At 38.9% G+C, this 14,490-nt stretch overlaps 1 protein-coding gene across 3 annotated transcripts in view; it reads right to left on the bottom strand.

Annotated features, from left to right (window-relative positions):
• Nucleotides 1–979: 979 nt before the first annotated feature.
• Nucleotides 980–14,490, bottom strand: part of PLEKHA7 (pleckstrin homology domain containing A7) — a 188,556-nt gene continuing 175,045 nt past the window's right edge. For 2 of the 3 annotated variants that reach the window (XM_063117219.1, XM_063117220.1), the window contains 5 exons: nt 10,417–10,569; nt 8,285–8,418; nt 7,272–7,411; nt 4,968–5,070; nt 980–2,715 (listed from right to left, as the gene is read on the bottom strand). In XM_063117219.1, the coding sequence (XP_062973289.1) occupies nt 4,979–5,070; nt 7,272–7,411; nt 8,285–8,418; nt 10,417–10,569 (519 nt within the window). In that variant the 3' untranslated portion in view covers nt 980–2,715; nt 4,968–4,978. The remainder of the gene's footprint in view (nt 2,716–4,967; nt 5,071–7,271; nt 7,412–8,284; nt 8,419–10,416; nt 10,570–14,490) is intronic. The other variant, XM_063117221.1, reaches the window with a different exon arrangement.

Below are 14,490 nucleotides of genomic sequence, written 5' to 3'. Positions count from 1 at the left end.
AACCAAATCCAAAGCTTCACCAGGTAGAGTGTATAGCTCTCTGGATTTTGACTATTATCTCAGTTGCTCTACATCTCTTCTTTTGGAAAGCCAACAGCAATAACATTCTGAATTCATTTTTCATAGAACAGCCCACAATGTTAATTAACGCTTGGGGTGGTGTGTGCTGTCCAACATTTTGGATATTGTGAGCCCCAGGGGTTGCCATGGCTTGTTGTGTTGGCAGAGGTTGTTTGAAGGTCTGGTCTAGTTTTAGGGTTACGTGAGGGTTGTTTAACTCAGGTTTGGACAACACGACAAGCTACACTGGGAACCCCTGACCAGGGCTTACATATTTTTTAAGGATGACTAGCACACATCACGACTTGTCACAGGTAACAAGACAGCCATGATGGGCTGTCATGTTGTGGGAACTGGCCCAGTTAATCCATATAGTGCATTCCACCTATGCTGCAAGAACTCACTAACAGTTGCTAATACCAATAATGGGCATGATTGAAAGGATAAATGGAACCTCATGCATTATATGGGGCCTTCCTCAATCTCATCTATGAGAATGCAAAGTTCTCTATTTCCTATAGTTCACATTAAAAATTCTCTTCTCAAAGGAGAGATTGGGACGTTCCTGTACCTGTAGGCTTTTATAAATTAGCTCAATATTGTAGCAACTAACTGCCCATGTATATGTCCATGGAAAGTGTTCACACCTGTAGACCTAGGGCAGCTTACCATGTGGTTATCTGCTATTGCTTGGGGATCTCCATTAGCCAACAGCACAACTGGATGTTTCCAGTGGCAACCAAGGGTGGCAAGGACACTATCCTCACAATGGCAGGACTATTTACAGTGGGCTCCAGGTAGAAAGTGTAATGTATAGACAAGTCCTAAGGCAACTTATTATACCAGCCTTCCACAACATAGTGCCTTCCAGCTGTTTTGAACTACAAGCTCCATCATGCCTTACTATTAGCCATGCTGGCTGTATTGACGGGACTTGTAGTCCAAAACAGCTGGAGAGCTCCAGATTGGGAAAAGCTCTCTTATATCATCAATTCTACAAAAATACTCCAAATGAACTACAGTACCCCATCATATGTTCTATATAAAAGGAGTGCACTATAGTGGAATGCTGTAAAAAAATTCACACTGCACTGCAAGTATGCATGAATTCACTTTTGAATTCACCCAATATGAACAGTATATTGGATATTTGCAAACCACACATTTTCAGTATTCACACAGATTTTCAAGTTAAAAAGCATAATCAGTTCATTAGCTGTTTTTGTTCATTGGCCAGCCTTTTGCCCAGGTCTCAAGAAAATATACTGTACTTGTATTGTATTGTACTGAGGGCATTAGCTGAATTAATATACTAAATTATAAATGCCTGACAGTAAATCTTTTTTTGTTGTTGCTTTTTTGCTGCTGAAAACATTGATTATAAAGAATATAGATCTTTACTAGTAAAATGATACATTCTATTAATAGTTGTATTGCTCATTTTATATATTTCTATTTAAAATCGATGATCCAGTTCTACCTTGCATGAAGTACCTACATGCAGAGGGCTCAACAGATATTGGTTTGCTCTCTTCTCCTCTTCGGTGTGCACATAGGTCATTAGGCAGTGCAAGAGGCCATTACAAGGAAATGGAGATCTTGTGCATAGCTCATGCCTTCCCTGCTTTGTGTGATAAATGTTACTCAAACTTAGAGGCGCTTGAGTAATTCAAATTGAGGCAAGAGGGAAAGAAAGGTGGAGGTAAGAGGTGTGTGCCAGACCTTTCATTTCACATCATGACCTGTTGCTTGTGCATGCCAGAACTGTGCTCTAAAGTGAAGGGCGGGAGAATCAAGTTTCTATTGATCTCTATTGAAATGCTCTGTGTTACATAGGCACTGTACCTGCAATGGGATAGGGACTGGATCTCACCCTAAGTATTTCACTGCCCAGACCCAAAGTTACATTTTAAAAATTGGTTTTAAAAACAGAACTGTACAGTATTAGGTTATGCAATAGGATAGGGGACTATTGCCAATACTAGGAAACTGTACAATTTACTTATTAAAAGGGTATCCTTTGCATATCTTGCATCTGCTTTTGGTGTTTGCATGAGATTGCAAAACCATTGAAATTTTGAATACTTTAATAAAATACCACTTGATAGTTAATCAGGGGCCACAAAGGCATTATCAATTCTGAAAAAATAGAAAAAGATCTTGTTACTCCTACCTAAATGCTACTATGTGCTTCCAAAAGATCTTCCTTTTTTAAAAGCAAAAAAACTGTCCTTACAGCATGCATCTGGTCTTTTAAATGAACACAGCCCTTATTTTGTTTTGTTTTTTAAAAACAAATCTAATATATATTGTGTTTCTAAAAATACATTGGCTTACAGTCCAGCACATTATAGCCTTAAAACCAATATAAACAGGACTTGAATGCTTTTGACTGTGTGGTGGGTTGTGGCCAGTGTCAATATTTACATGGTATATGCAAAGTGCTGTTTGTATAAAAAAGACATCGATAAACAGAATTGTTCTCACTTTTTTTGTACAAAAAATATCTGTGTAGTTATTTAGTTTGTTCAAATAAGTGTGTTCAAATAAGAATAAGTGTGAGAGAAAGCGAATGTAGGAAACTCTCTTCCTCGTTGCTGCAGTTGTCCATCAGGTGATTGTTACTGGTGTATCAGCGTTCAGTTACTGCTTTGGCTAGTAAGAAGAGAAACATAATGCAGTTAGATATTGTTTATACACTGTTAGTAGATGCATTCAAGAAGGCATGGATTCTTTCACTAGCCTAGTAAAGGATCTTGGAACCAGATCCTTCATTCTGCCAGCAGAAGGATACTGCTGGCAGAATTGGACTTCCACATCCTCTCTTCTCCTGCAGCCCCTCATGCACCATCCAAATCTGCTCTGGAGGGTCCCCCAAATGTAGAAGTCCTGTTCTGCAAGCAGTGTCCTTCTGTTGGTGGAATGAAGGATCCAGATCTAACCCAGGGTAAGTGCATATTTTAAAGTGTTGATCCACAAACACTTGATGCCACAGAAAGGTCGTACAAGTGCCTTATATAGGCCTTACAATATACTTTGAAATTACTTTTACTCCTACTCTTTTTGACAGCATAATAGAAACTCAGAGAGGGTGCATATTAGCATTTTTGAAGAAGAAAAATCATCATATGGACTCCCCCCCCCCCCCCCGAAATTCCATTTGCATCAGTGTCTCACGCTGTGGTAATAATGGCTTTAAGTCAGCCTATGCTGAACCTCCCAGGGCCAGGTAGTGCTGAGAAGTCCTCTGCATGTTCAGAATTCAGCTCAGCTTTAGCTTTTTTCCTGCCATGGGTTATACACATTGTAAGAATAAGCGCTTAGTTTCTTCAAAACATGGTTAATTCTAAAGGTGACTATGTAGGAATACTCCATAAAGATGTTTAGTCAAAGGAGAATGCAAGAAAAATCAACATGTAGTGATTTTTCTTACCCAAAATAACTGTGCATTTTCACTTCTAAGGTAAAGTTTCTTTGTATCTGGGAACAAAGAAAGGGGATATTCTTAATGAAGTTGGAACCTTGTTTTGGATACTTAAATCATATAATTATGCCAGAGGACATCCCTGTTTTATCTTAAGAGCACTGCCCCTTCAGAAGAGGCTTTTCTCTGGGTTCCTTTGTGAGGGAATACTCATTGTATAGGAACTAGGTAGAGGGCCTTCTCTGTATTTGCACCCTTTCTCTCAAAGTAAAGTTCATTTTCTTTTGACAATATATTTAAAAGGAAACTATTTACTTGAATGTACTTGAATAGTACTGTAAATGTACTTGTTCCTTACCTTGCAGGCAACCCCTCCTACTGGGAAATGAGAGGCCACTCCAGAGAACTTTGTGATGGTGTAAAGGCCTCTGGGGCAATCGCATTTCTTAATGGCTGTTACACCTGTCAGGTTCTTCAGCCTTTGTGGTTTGATTTTGCCTGGCTAAGATGTTCAGAAGGAAATGTGGTATGTCTGGGGGTTGAACCCCAATGCTGAATAAGTTGGCTACCACTGGTCTAAGTGAACAGTGCCTTCAGGGCCCATGTTAATGTTTTCTTCAGGTGATTTCCTTTGTTTTAGCAATGATGAGCTCCAAAATCAAAACCAAAGTACTCATGACACAAGGTTCTTTTTTACATGTCTAGACAAACTTCTCATACTCATTCTTATCAATATGCAGACATTCACAATTAGACCCCAACAAAGAACAAAAAGTTAAAATTATAAGATGCTAGTGGTGTCGAAGAGGAGACATATACTAAGGCTTAACCGTACCACAGTAGAAGAGGTGCAAATACAAAAAGGATAGTGTAGCAATATTTGCTCTTATATAATAATTATGACTACTATAAGTGGAGCAGACAAATATTGTTCAAATCATGACAAACATTGCTCATGTGGAAAACTGGGAAATTAATAGGGCAGGAAAATGACAGGAAAAATGCAGCCAATTTTCATCTGCCTTCAGCCAATCTATAATTTTATAAAGACATATGAAGGGGTTTGTTTTTCTGCTCCAGCTCAACAGAATGCAGACCAACGGTAGTTGTTTCCAATAGTTCTTATTTTTCCTGTTTACATAAGAGGACATCATTTGTGTTACTTTGCATATATTATCTGCATTATTTCTAGGTATAATCTTCAGTAGGCTACTACTGAAAAGTCATATCTAAACATTTCACTTTAAACTTTACATCATAGCAATGGGGCAATAAAATAACGTTACAAACTCTCACAATTCCTGAACACTCATAAGCTCATATGCATTTTCTTTTTAATTGTTGGAGACAAAAATCTTTTAGATCACTAAAGTTTGCATGCACTAATTAGGATTAATTTTAGACTTACATATAGTTAGCTTCGAACAATGTTAACACATACAATTAATAGCAAAATAGGCAGCCAAGAGCAGTTAGTTCTTACTTTCAAGGTGTTTAGACAAATGTGTAGTGAAATCCATTGCTTAAGGGGGGTGGCTGAGGTACAGAAGGTGAGGGTGCTTTAGATGGGTAGGTCAATTGCGGAGCTAGAAGGGATCATACAAAGGAATTAGGCACCATGATTTCTCTCTCTCTCACACACAGACACGCACGGATAGGCTTGTCTACAGGGCTAGGCACCAGTGAGACTAAAACTTTTAGTACAGTATGCACTTAAGCAGCATACAGATTTGGTGCAAGTATAAGTCATGTTTTGACCCCCAAAAGCTAAGTGCTACAACCTGAATAATTTTAGAAGGCCTACCCCACTTGTTAAGGCACACTGCACACCCCTGCCACTGGGATCTCTCGCTTGACTCTCTATTAATTTGAAGTTAACTTAAAACACATATACCAACATGTTACTAAGAAAGGAAACTCACTTTCATTTGCTGCAATAATGACAAAACACTTAGGCAATTGTGGAACCCTCAGTCCCTAGAAGTACATCAAAGTCTGAACCTGAGTTTTTCCTGAAGTGCTGGCTTCTTCCTTTTTATTGTCTTTTAATGGTTATGATAAAGCAGGATTAAACTGGCCAGTCACTCAGTATTTACTGTTACTACTAAATAAAACTATAATTACTACAATTATATTTTGGTGATTTTATTGTGTTGGGATTCAAAATTGTTGCTATCTCTCTTGAACAGAGGAAATTGAAAAATAAATAAATAAATAGTCAATCACTTGGGTACCTCAAGTTACTTGAAGGCCACCATTTACTGAACCAGCCTGCCCATACTCTGATGTCATCAGAAGAGGCCCCTACTCACTTGCCCACTACCAAGGGCAGTTAGGCTGGTAAGTACAAGGGAGAGGGTGGTGGTAGCCCCACACTTCTGGGATCAGCATCCACTAGGGCAGGGTTCATTACCGCAGTTCTTTGCAGGTCTTCAGGAAAGCTCTGAAGACCCACATGTTTTCACTGGCCTTTCCATAAATTCTTGGGCTGCTGGTTCTAGGCAATTTCAGGTTTTGATTTTTTTAAAAAAATCAGGACACCCCGTTGTTTTTAAAAAACTGAACTTTTAATGAATGTGTAGTGATTTTATTTTATTGTATCTGTTTTGTATGGTTTTGGTCTTGTATGCCACCTTGAGATGGTTTTACACCTAAAGGCAGCCTAAAAATAAATTTAAATAAATAATAGCCCGTAGTCAATACTAGCCCTGCCATATAAACTGAAAACACTGTGCTATATTAGTAATGCACTAAAGCAGTAAGATACAAGGGAAGTATAATTTACCAAAACATCTTCATCTGCTGTTTCTGTCAGTACTGTCAGTGTCATACACACTGTGCAAATATAAAAGTTTTGCTTTTTACCACACTAGACGCCCGAGAGACAAAGGTCTCTAAAAATTTAAGATGGATCTGCAAAGTCAAAGCCAATCATGCATTTTAAAACTTGGGAAAGTACTACAAATCATTCAAATTTCAGTATTTTATTTTTTATGAGTTAACCAGCATTTTGTTTGAACATCCTGCATATATGAACAGAAAAACAGATGGGAAGATGTAGAACTATGTAACAGTAAAACACAGATTTGCAGGGAATGGGAAACAGAAATGGAGTTTTGCTGCTCGAATAACAAGCCACTCAACACTGTTGGAGGCTCCACCGCTGCATGCAAACGTAGGGGAAGTGCCCTTACGCTGCACAAAGTACTGTCTTCGGAGAGAGCCTGCCAGCATGGCAGTACACTTAGTGACTACTTTGACATATTGCTGAATAAATGATTTCCCATTTTCAGATTCCTATCCACATTTTTACAGTATTTCCAAGCTATTTCAAAGTGGGTCCCGAACATTTTGATATTTGCATTTCAATCCTAAATTTGAGCCAGTACAATTGTTTATTAAAACTTTATATATGATGGTAGCAATCCTATGTTCCTACTTAAGCAGGTATGGAATGGCTATAGAGCAATTATGGTGTGGCATGTGATAGTATTTTACCACTTGTGAACTGCTCCATGTTAGGAAGACACTATGCCGAGCACTGAATGTATTTGATGTGGGTGAGCGCACAGTTCAAATCCCGTGGCTTAGGTCTACAATGGAGTTGTATCTAAACAGCACTTGTCTGTGTACACGCAAAACCCCCAAACCAAACCAGATACAGTCTTAGTGTCGTCCCTGGTATGCACATCAGTCCAGAAAGAACATAGAATTGTAGAAGTCTGTAGCAGCAGGGTTAAGAGAACATATTGTCACCACCATTGCTTTATAAATAACTGAGCAATACCTGCCACCTCCTTGCTCCGCTGAGAGGCTTCAGAAGCCAGTGCGTATGATATGGTAATGATGCGTTCTTGCTCTTGTAACTGTGAATCTAAATCAGCAGCGTTGTGTTTGTCCTGAGCTGGAGTCTGTAGGTTGTGCATACTAGAGGAAAAATTGGGGGGGGGGCAAAAAAACCCATTAACTTCAAGCACATGCTTTATGCATATACATACACACACACACAGACCTCTTCCCCCTGCCCACGCACCCATGGTCCAGAGTGGGAAAGACTTAAGGATCATGCTACACAATGATGAAGCTGAGAATTCAACAGTAGATTGAGTACAGTCTTTGAATTATGTTTAAACTTTTTACTGGGGGCTTTTTTCAAGTTGGTAAAAATATTGGCTAGCTCTACGAAGGAAACATGATCTATCGTTCTTTTGTCGGAAGAACCAGCCCATGGTTATTAGCAACTGCAGTACAGACATGAGCGGAAACCGTCCCACTTTTATATTCAGTGGTTCAGCTTTATCCTGAATATATGCTTGAGCCCAGTGAAAAAGTACAGGTATATAAACTAGCACCTCTCGCTTCATGGAATTTAAGGCATGAGGGCTCTGTGAAACCATGCAGCAGGATATAAAGCTGGTTTTAAAAATGTATTTATTTCTAAATTGTAAATCACCTTGACTCAATGAATGGTCAAGGTGATTTACAATAAAACAACAAAACACAGCAATTCCAAACAAAATGAATATACAAAATTGATAAAATACATACATTGCACTAAAATAGGGAATTTCTAACATCAAAGACTGGCATCAATTGTTTAAAGCCCTAAACGGCTTGGGGCCAGGCTATCTGAAGAAACGCCTCCTCCCATATGTACCTGCCTGGTCCCTCAGGGGTACTTCTCCATGAGCCCCTGCCAAAGGAAGTCAGGCAGGAGGCTATCAAGGAGGAGGGCTGTCTCCCCCACCCCATTTCAAATGTTAAAAACAAACTGGTGTAAAATATGTATATGAATCTGACCTTGACCTGGTAAGAATATTCTTTATTTTTTCTGCCTTACGGTGTCTTTCTGCTAATTCTTCTGGAGTGAGAGGTTCTTCAGGCTCCAACTCAACATAACGTTCTGGAATTGCAACTTTTTCAGGTTTTGACAACTGTGGAGGGTTTATAATAAATGGTTAATGTAGGATATTAATTAACCCAGCCCCTCATATCTACAGGAAGAGAAAAAAAGAAGGGCAAAACAAGCCATTCATTCCCCTACTGTAAGTCTCACATGAGACTTGTAACAAAATATATTTGTGGATCAAAATTTCTGAATGTTCTTCAGCCTTTTCAGAAAATGTTTTGGTAAAAAACAAACTGATCAATTCCAATGTAATACTGGTGCTGCAAATTACAAGGAAGTTAGAAATGCTGGATTTAGTACAAACACTAACTGGTCTTACCTTTTCAATGGCTATTACCACATTGTGTACATCATACAATGAATTAAAATGAAAACTCATTGAGACTGAATACATTCCAATACAGGTGTTTCTTTATTCCCTCAATCTACCCAAAGGCATGCAAGTTTCCTAAGGGCTGTATGAACAATACTAGTGCTGTCTTTGCTGAAACACCATTTTATCCTGTTACAATTAAAGGAAGACAGCATGGATGAGAAGGTGGCTTTAATGAGCTAAGGAGATGCTTAGGTGTGTTTCAAAACACAATAGGCTGTGAGAAGGCACTGTGAAGTGGAAAGGGTTTTCCATCTTCTACTCCTTCCCTAGTTATCAAGAAAACGTCCCTTTGCAACAGAACTTCAGTGTTTAAACCTCAGTCTTGAATGCAATCTCAGTGTCAATTGTTTTTTAATATAGATCCTTTAATTAAACGAGTTAGCATTTGTAAAGTTATTTAGGGATGTAATTGCTTTTAAGAAATCTGCCATTGCATTTAGCAGAATTTCTTTCCTGTTTCTTCATCTTTCAGTGAAAATATAACATTCTTCCTTTGGGCCACCAGATGGCTCTACAGCTTTTCAAATACATATTTAGAAAACAGAAGTCACCCGCCCCATTGTATCATATAGCCTACCTGTTGTGAAACAAAGCATTATCTTTTTTTGGAGAACACAGCGAGACCTTGATATTGTATAATTTTTGATTCTGTGGTGGATAGGACTCCTGTGGTCGTTTATTACCTGGTTTGTTCTATTTTAGGTACAGTGCTTTAACATTTTAGTAATGTTAATCCCGTTAGGGTCAAGGATGCATACACATCAGTATTTTCTTTTCTCTAAAAACATGGGGTTGGATCCAGGTTTTGGAACTTTCAACTGGGGTGAGAGCAGATGTCCTAACCCCTCCTACCTGTGACAGCCGTCCAGCCTGCCCAAAATGCTACACAGAAGGTGAGGGGATTCTACTGAATGGGATGGACTGTGATGAAAGAGGAATGGGGGAATCCCCCCCCCAAATAGGACAGAAGCACCTTCTGTGAACAGAGCTCCACTTACAGAAGTCACCTCCACCCAATTTGTGGGGATTCCCCTGACCCTCTTTCCTTGGAAGACTGGGGGAGCAACTGTGGTGAGAAGAGGCATGTGCCAACATCTGGGGGCTGTCTTCATGGCGCCGAGTTGGCACCATCTTCCCCCCCCAAACCCCGATGCCAAGGAGGGAGCATGGGGTTTTCGGTGGTCACCCAGGTACCAGAACCACCCCTGCCCTCTTCCTGGCTTCCAGCGACCAATCACTGGTCACCTTCCATCAGGACTGCCCCCCACATCAGCCCCGGAGCGAGGCCTGATGGCGGAAGAGTCATACTGACCTTGCTCCCACCAAAAAAGTCGGGGTAAGCAAAGCTTTGCAGGAAAACCCCACGGTGGCTGCGAATCTGTGGCTACTGCATATAACTGACTTGCAGCTATTGTGGGGGATTTGGCCACAGATATACAGCCCCCTGGATCCACCCATAATACGTCTCAATATTCCTAAAAAATCCTCCCTCTTCAGTTATTTTCTTTTCTAATTTGGTGAACTCGTTGCTTACTTATATTAAAGAAAACAAACCAACAGAGGAAAAAACCTAGTGGCTATAATTTGGAAAACAGCGATGGAGCATTTAACATATAATACAAAAAACAAACTGACAACTAGCCTTACCTCTTTGCTAATATCCAAATTATAATCTTGAGGTTCTAGGTCTGCTTCTGTCAATGATACAGGCTCAATTTTTAACCAGTTGTTTTCCTCTTTTTGGTCTGTGCGGACTGCTCTTTCAAGTAGCTGCAGGTCAAATTCTTGCTCCCGCTTCCACTAGTAACAGACAGGAAACAATTACAGGTTTGACCATTTTGACTAATAAATCATGCAGAAATGTTCACTCCCATTACCTCAAATTCTGGATGGATGAAAGGGGAAACTAGGTCTTACCATAACATTACTTCTGGATATTGACTTGATGGGTGTCCTTGATGGGGTACTCATTCTCTGCAGCCAGCAGAGGGCACTCTAATCTCAGCTATTAGCACTCTGGGGTTAGCCTCTGACCTTATATGCCAGGAGCCGCATAGATTTCAAGTCTAATAATCATCATCATAAATGGGTCCTGAATCTTTAAGTGAAAACAACAGCTTTGCAAGGGCAACAACACTCAACCGTTTACTATCAGTAGAAAATAATACATGATTAAACCTGATCCCTAAAAACAGCTAGAAGTGCAATGAATTCAAATGTTCCATTTTACTAGATCATTACCAAATGGTGTGATATATATATTCCACTGGTTCAGAACTCCCACCCCACCCCCTTAGAGAAATCTCTTTGCAAATGTGGTATCTGCAGAGGGCAGCATGTATTTATAGAATCATAGAATAGTAGAGTTGGAAGGGACCTATAAGGCCATCGAGTCCAACCCCCTGCTCAATGCAGGAATCCACCCTAAAGCATCCCTGACAGATGGTTGTCCAGCTGCCTCTTGAATGCCTCTAGTGTGGGAGAGCCCACAACATCCCTAGGTAACTGGTTCCATTGTTGTACTGCTCTAGGTCAGAAAGTTTTTCCTGATGTCCAGCCGGAATCTGGCTTCCTGTAACTTGAGCCCGTTATTCCATGTCCTGCACTCTGGGAGGATTGAAAAGAGATCCTGGCCCTCCTCTGTGTGACAACTTCTCAAAACCTTTTATGCCTCTTAAAAATATAAAGAACTTTATAACAACTCTGCCATCTCCACATATGACGCTTGAAATCAAAATGCCAAAGTAATATTTACTCCAAAAATAATTTCCTGTAGCTATGCAACAAGTTGCAAAGAAATGCTGTGGAACTACCTCCCCTGCTTGTATGCTTGTTTTAAATTAAGTGAAAACTTAATTTCAGTATATGAGCATTCATTAGGGATGACAGAAATGTAAGGACCCCAGTGCCTGCAAGGGACTGGAGTAGACAATCCACACACCTCCTTCTAAGGATGGATTTGCTTGTTTACATGACATCTTGCCATTCCCTGTCCATACTATGGCTAGAAGACATCTTCACATGCAAAATGAAAAACAACCCTCATTCTCTTTAAACTTTGAAAAAAAGAGGAGGGGGAAAACAAAGAACTAAATGCATGAAATACTAAAAAGGAAAGAAAATCTTCTTTTATAATTAATATGAGGGGGTGGGTGGGAATCTGAGAAGGGAGATAGCAAAGAGACTCCTGACAGGAACACTTCTAGCCCCAGCTTTCTCTACATCCCAGTTCTAAACACACTTACCTGAAAATAAACCTTGTTAAAATCAATGGGGCCTATTTTCACATAAACGTATTTGGACTGGGAAGCAAAGCAAGATTTCTCTTGCGAGGACAGGTGGGGGTTTTAAAATGTGTGGGTCTTGAGGAATTCTATAGCTCACGGCTGGCTTAAAAGAATGAGTACCTCATGCAGGTCTGCCATCTAGGAAAAATAATCTGTTGTTATACTGTAAAAACAACTTGCATGAATTATGTGTCAAAGCAATGTTTTTACTGTACACCTTTCTAGTAGTGGCTTTGGTTTGGAGATGTGCTCCATAAATCATATGGATTAGAAAACTGTCCACAAAAATGAGTCACCATGTTTTAAATAATAGCCATTATTTTTTTCAAACATACTATACTCATTCACAAAGTCCTTAGTTTTTAGGTATCTTTGAAAATGAGAACACTGAACACTGTTTCTTCTGATCAACTGACAGATTTAGGCACAGCACATATAAACACATCGTAAATATTGTATGTTTGTTCCTTCTTAGTGCAAAATAAAATAATTAAAACGTAATCCTATTTATCTCAAGCACCCTTGAAAATGTGTTTAAAAACCTCCAGATGTTTATTATATTTACTATAAGAATAGCTTAAATTGGGTGTAAAACCAACCTCAAAATAAGATATTCTAATCATACAACTCTTCACAAAACATCAAGTGTCTTTTCACAGTAAACTTTTAACTAACAACTTTTTGGAATAGAAATGTAAAAATGTGATATGTATATTCCCCTCTCAGCTGAATATACAATTTCAGTCCATAGGCTATAATCCAGAGAACTGCATGCCTACTGGACCTGTGTTGCTCAAACAGCCCTCCCTTCATGCTACATGGCAAATAGCTTTTGGAATGGAGGAGTTTCAAAAGCAGTTTGTGATACAGCAAGTGGGCGTGCCGTTCCAAGAAGGAATAAAGTGAAGTCTTGGTGAGTGTATACAGGTCTTTGAAAAATCCATAGTAGCTCTCCAGATTACAGTCTGTAAGGTTCACAAACATTATTGGCAATTTATCTCCTCGTTCAATACCACAAGTATCTATAAGGTCACACAATGACATCCCATCTATTAAAGCATCAATTTTTTTGCCATGGATTTACAACCTGAAAACAGAGAAGATAAACTAGTTCACTTTCCCCCAGTATTCTTAATGACATAAATCTCCACTCAAAAGGATGACAGAGAAAATGTAGTTGACATCTATGTATTGATGACAGAGAAAATGTACTTGCAAGTAGAAGACATTGTTTTTCAACCTTTTAACTCAACGTAAGGTTGGATCCAGAGTTCCCATGAGCAGAATTCTGCTCAAGGAAGAGATAAGAGGTTCTTTTACAGTTTTCTCCTTCCCTTTGTAGCCCCCTGTAAAACTGTTTTGGAAAGTTGGGGGATCTTCTAGAATATGGGAACTGGCATAGGAGGCTGCATGGGGAACTGGCAACCACTGCACTCCCCCACTTCTTCCAGAAGGAGCCTCAGCTAGATCTCAATCCCTCCCAATAGTCAAAAGAGGCTTTCGGTTTGCAGAAGGAATACTCTGGATTCAAACCATGATGTTTACGGGGGGAAATACTATTCATGCACAAGCTCTTGATTTTACACTCAAACATATAAAATGTTTGTATTCGTTAGGAATATGAGCAATGTTGCTTAATTTAAAGGCAGGTGCTTTAAAAATGTTTTCAAGGGGAGAAGTCCAATATTCTTCATAATTAAAATGCACCATAACCAGATATCTACTCGATATTCAAACCAGGCCTGATTGCAAGAATATGAACCATATAAATACAATATTATTTCTAAATTAATTTTATATTGTAAGAAAAACGTGAATTCAGTATTAGGAAGCATGTTTATTGGTGTTGATACGGAATCTTTTACATCAAAATTAAATGACAAATCCATGTATTCTGCTCAACATTTCAATGTCATACTACATTTAAAAAGTGATCTTTTAAAAAAATATCAGTGCATTGTATTAAAAGTAGATTTACACATACAATGTATGCAATGTTATAAACTGTGCACACTAATTACATATTTCATTGTTTACCATTTTGGCTGCTACATTATTGTCGTGCTGTAAATTGTGCTATCAAACATTACTTTTTGTGCACTGAAGCCCTTTGGACACATGAAGAAGAGATCTCCAGGAAACATTTTCTTCTGGGCCATACTGGGCCATTTTTATCTTTTACAGCAAGAACACAGTCCAATATGGCATGCAAATATGTAAAGTTATTTGTTTAAATTGTTAAAAAGTTATGAAATGTTTGCATTAGAAATAAGTATGTGTGGAAGATCCATACAATTTTTTAAAATAAGTTTTAAAATCTGCTACTTAAAAACATGAATATGGCAGGGCTTTACTTTTCCTAAAACTTTTATACCATTACTTAATAAAAGTGAGACTGCAAATGTATAAATCTGAAAACCAGGTCCCTTAAGAG

Source organism: Elgaria multicarinata, chromosome 2 (genome assembly GCF_023053635.1).
Source record: "Elgaria multicarinata webbii isolate HBS135686 ecotype San Diego chromosome 2, rElgMul1.1.pri, whole genome shotgun sequence".
Taxonomy (NCBI): domain Eukaryota; kingdom Metazoa; phylum Chordata; class Lepidosauria; order Squamata; family Anguidae; genus Elgaria; species Elgaria multicarinata.
The sequence above is the reverse complement of the archived record's forward strand: the minus strand, read 5'-3'. Positions and strand labels throughout refer to the sequence as shown.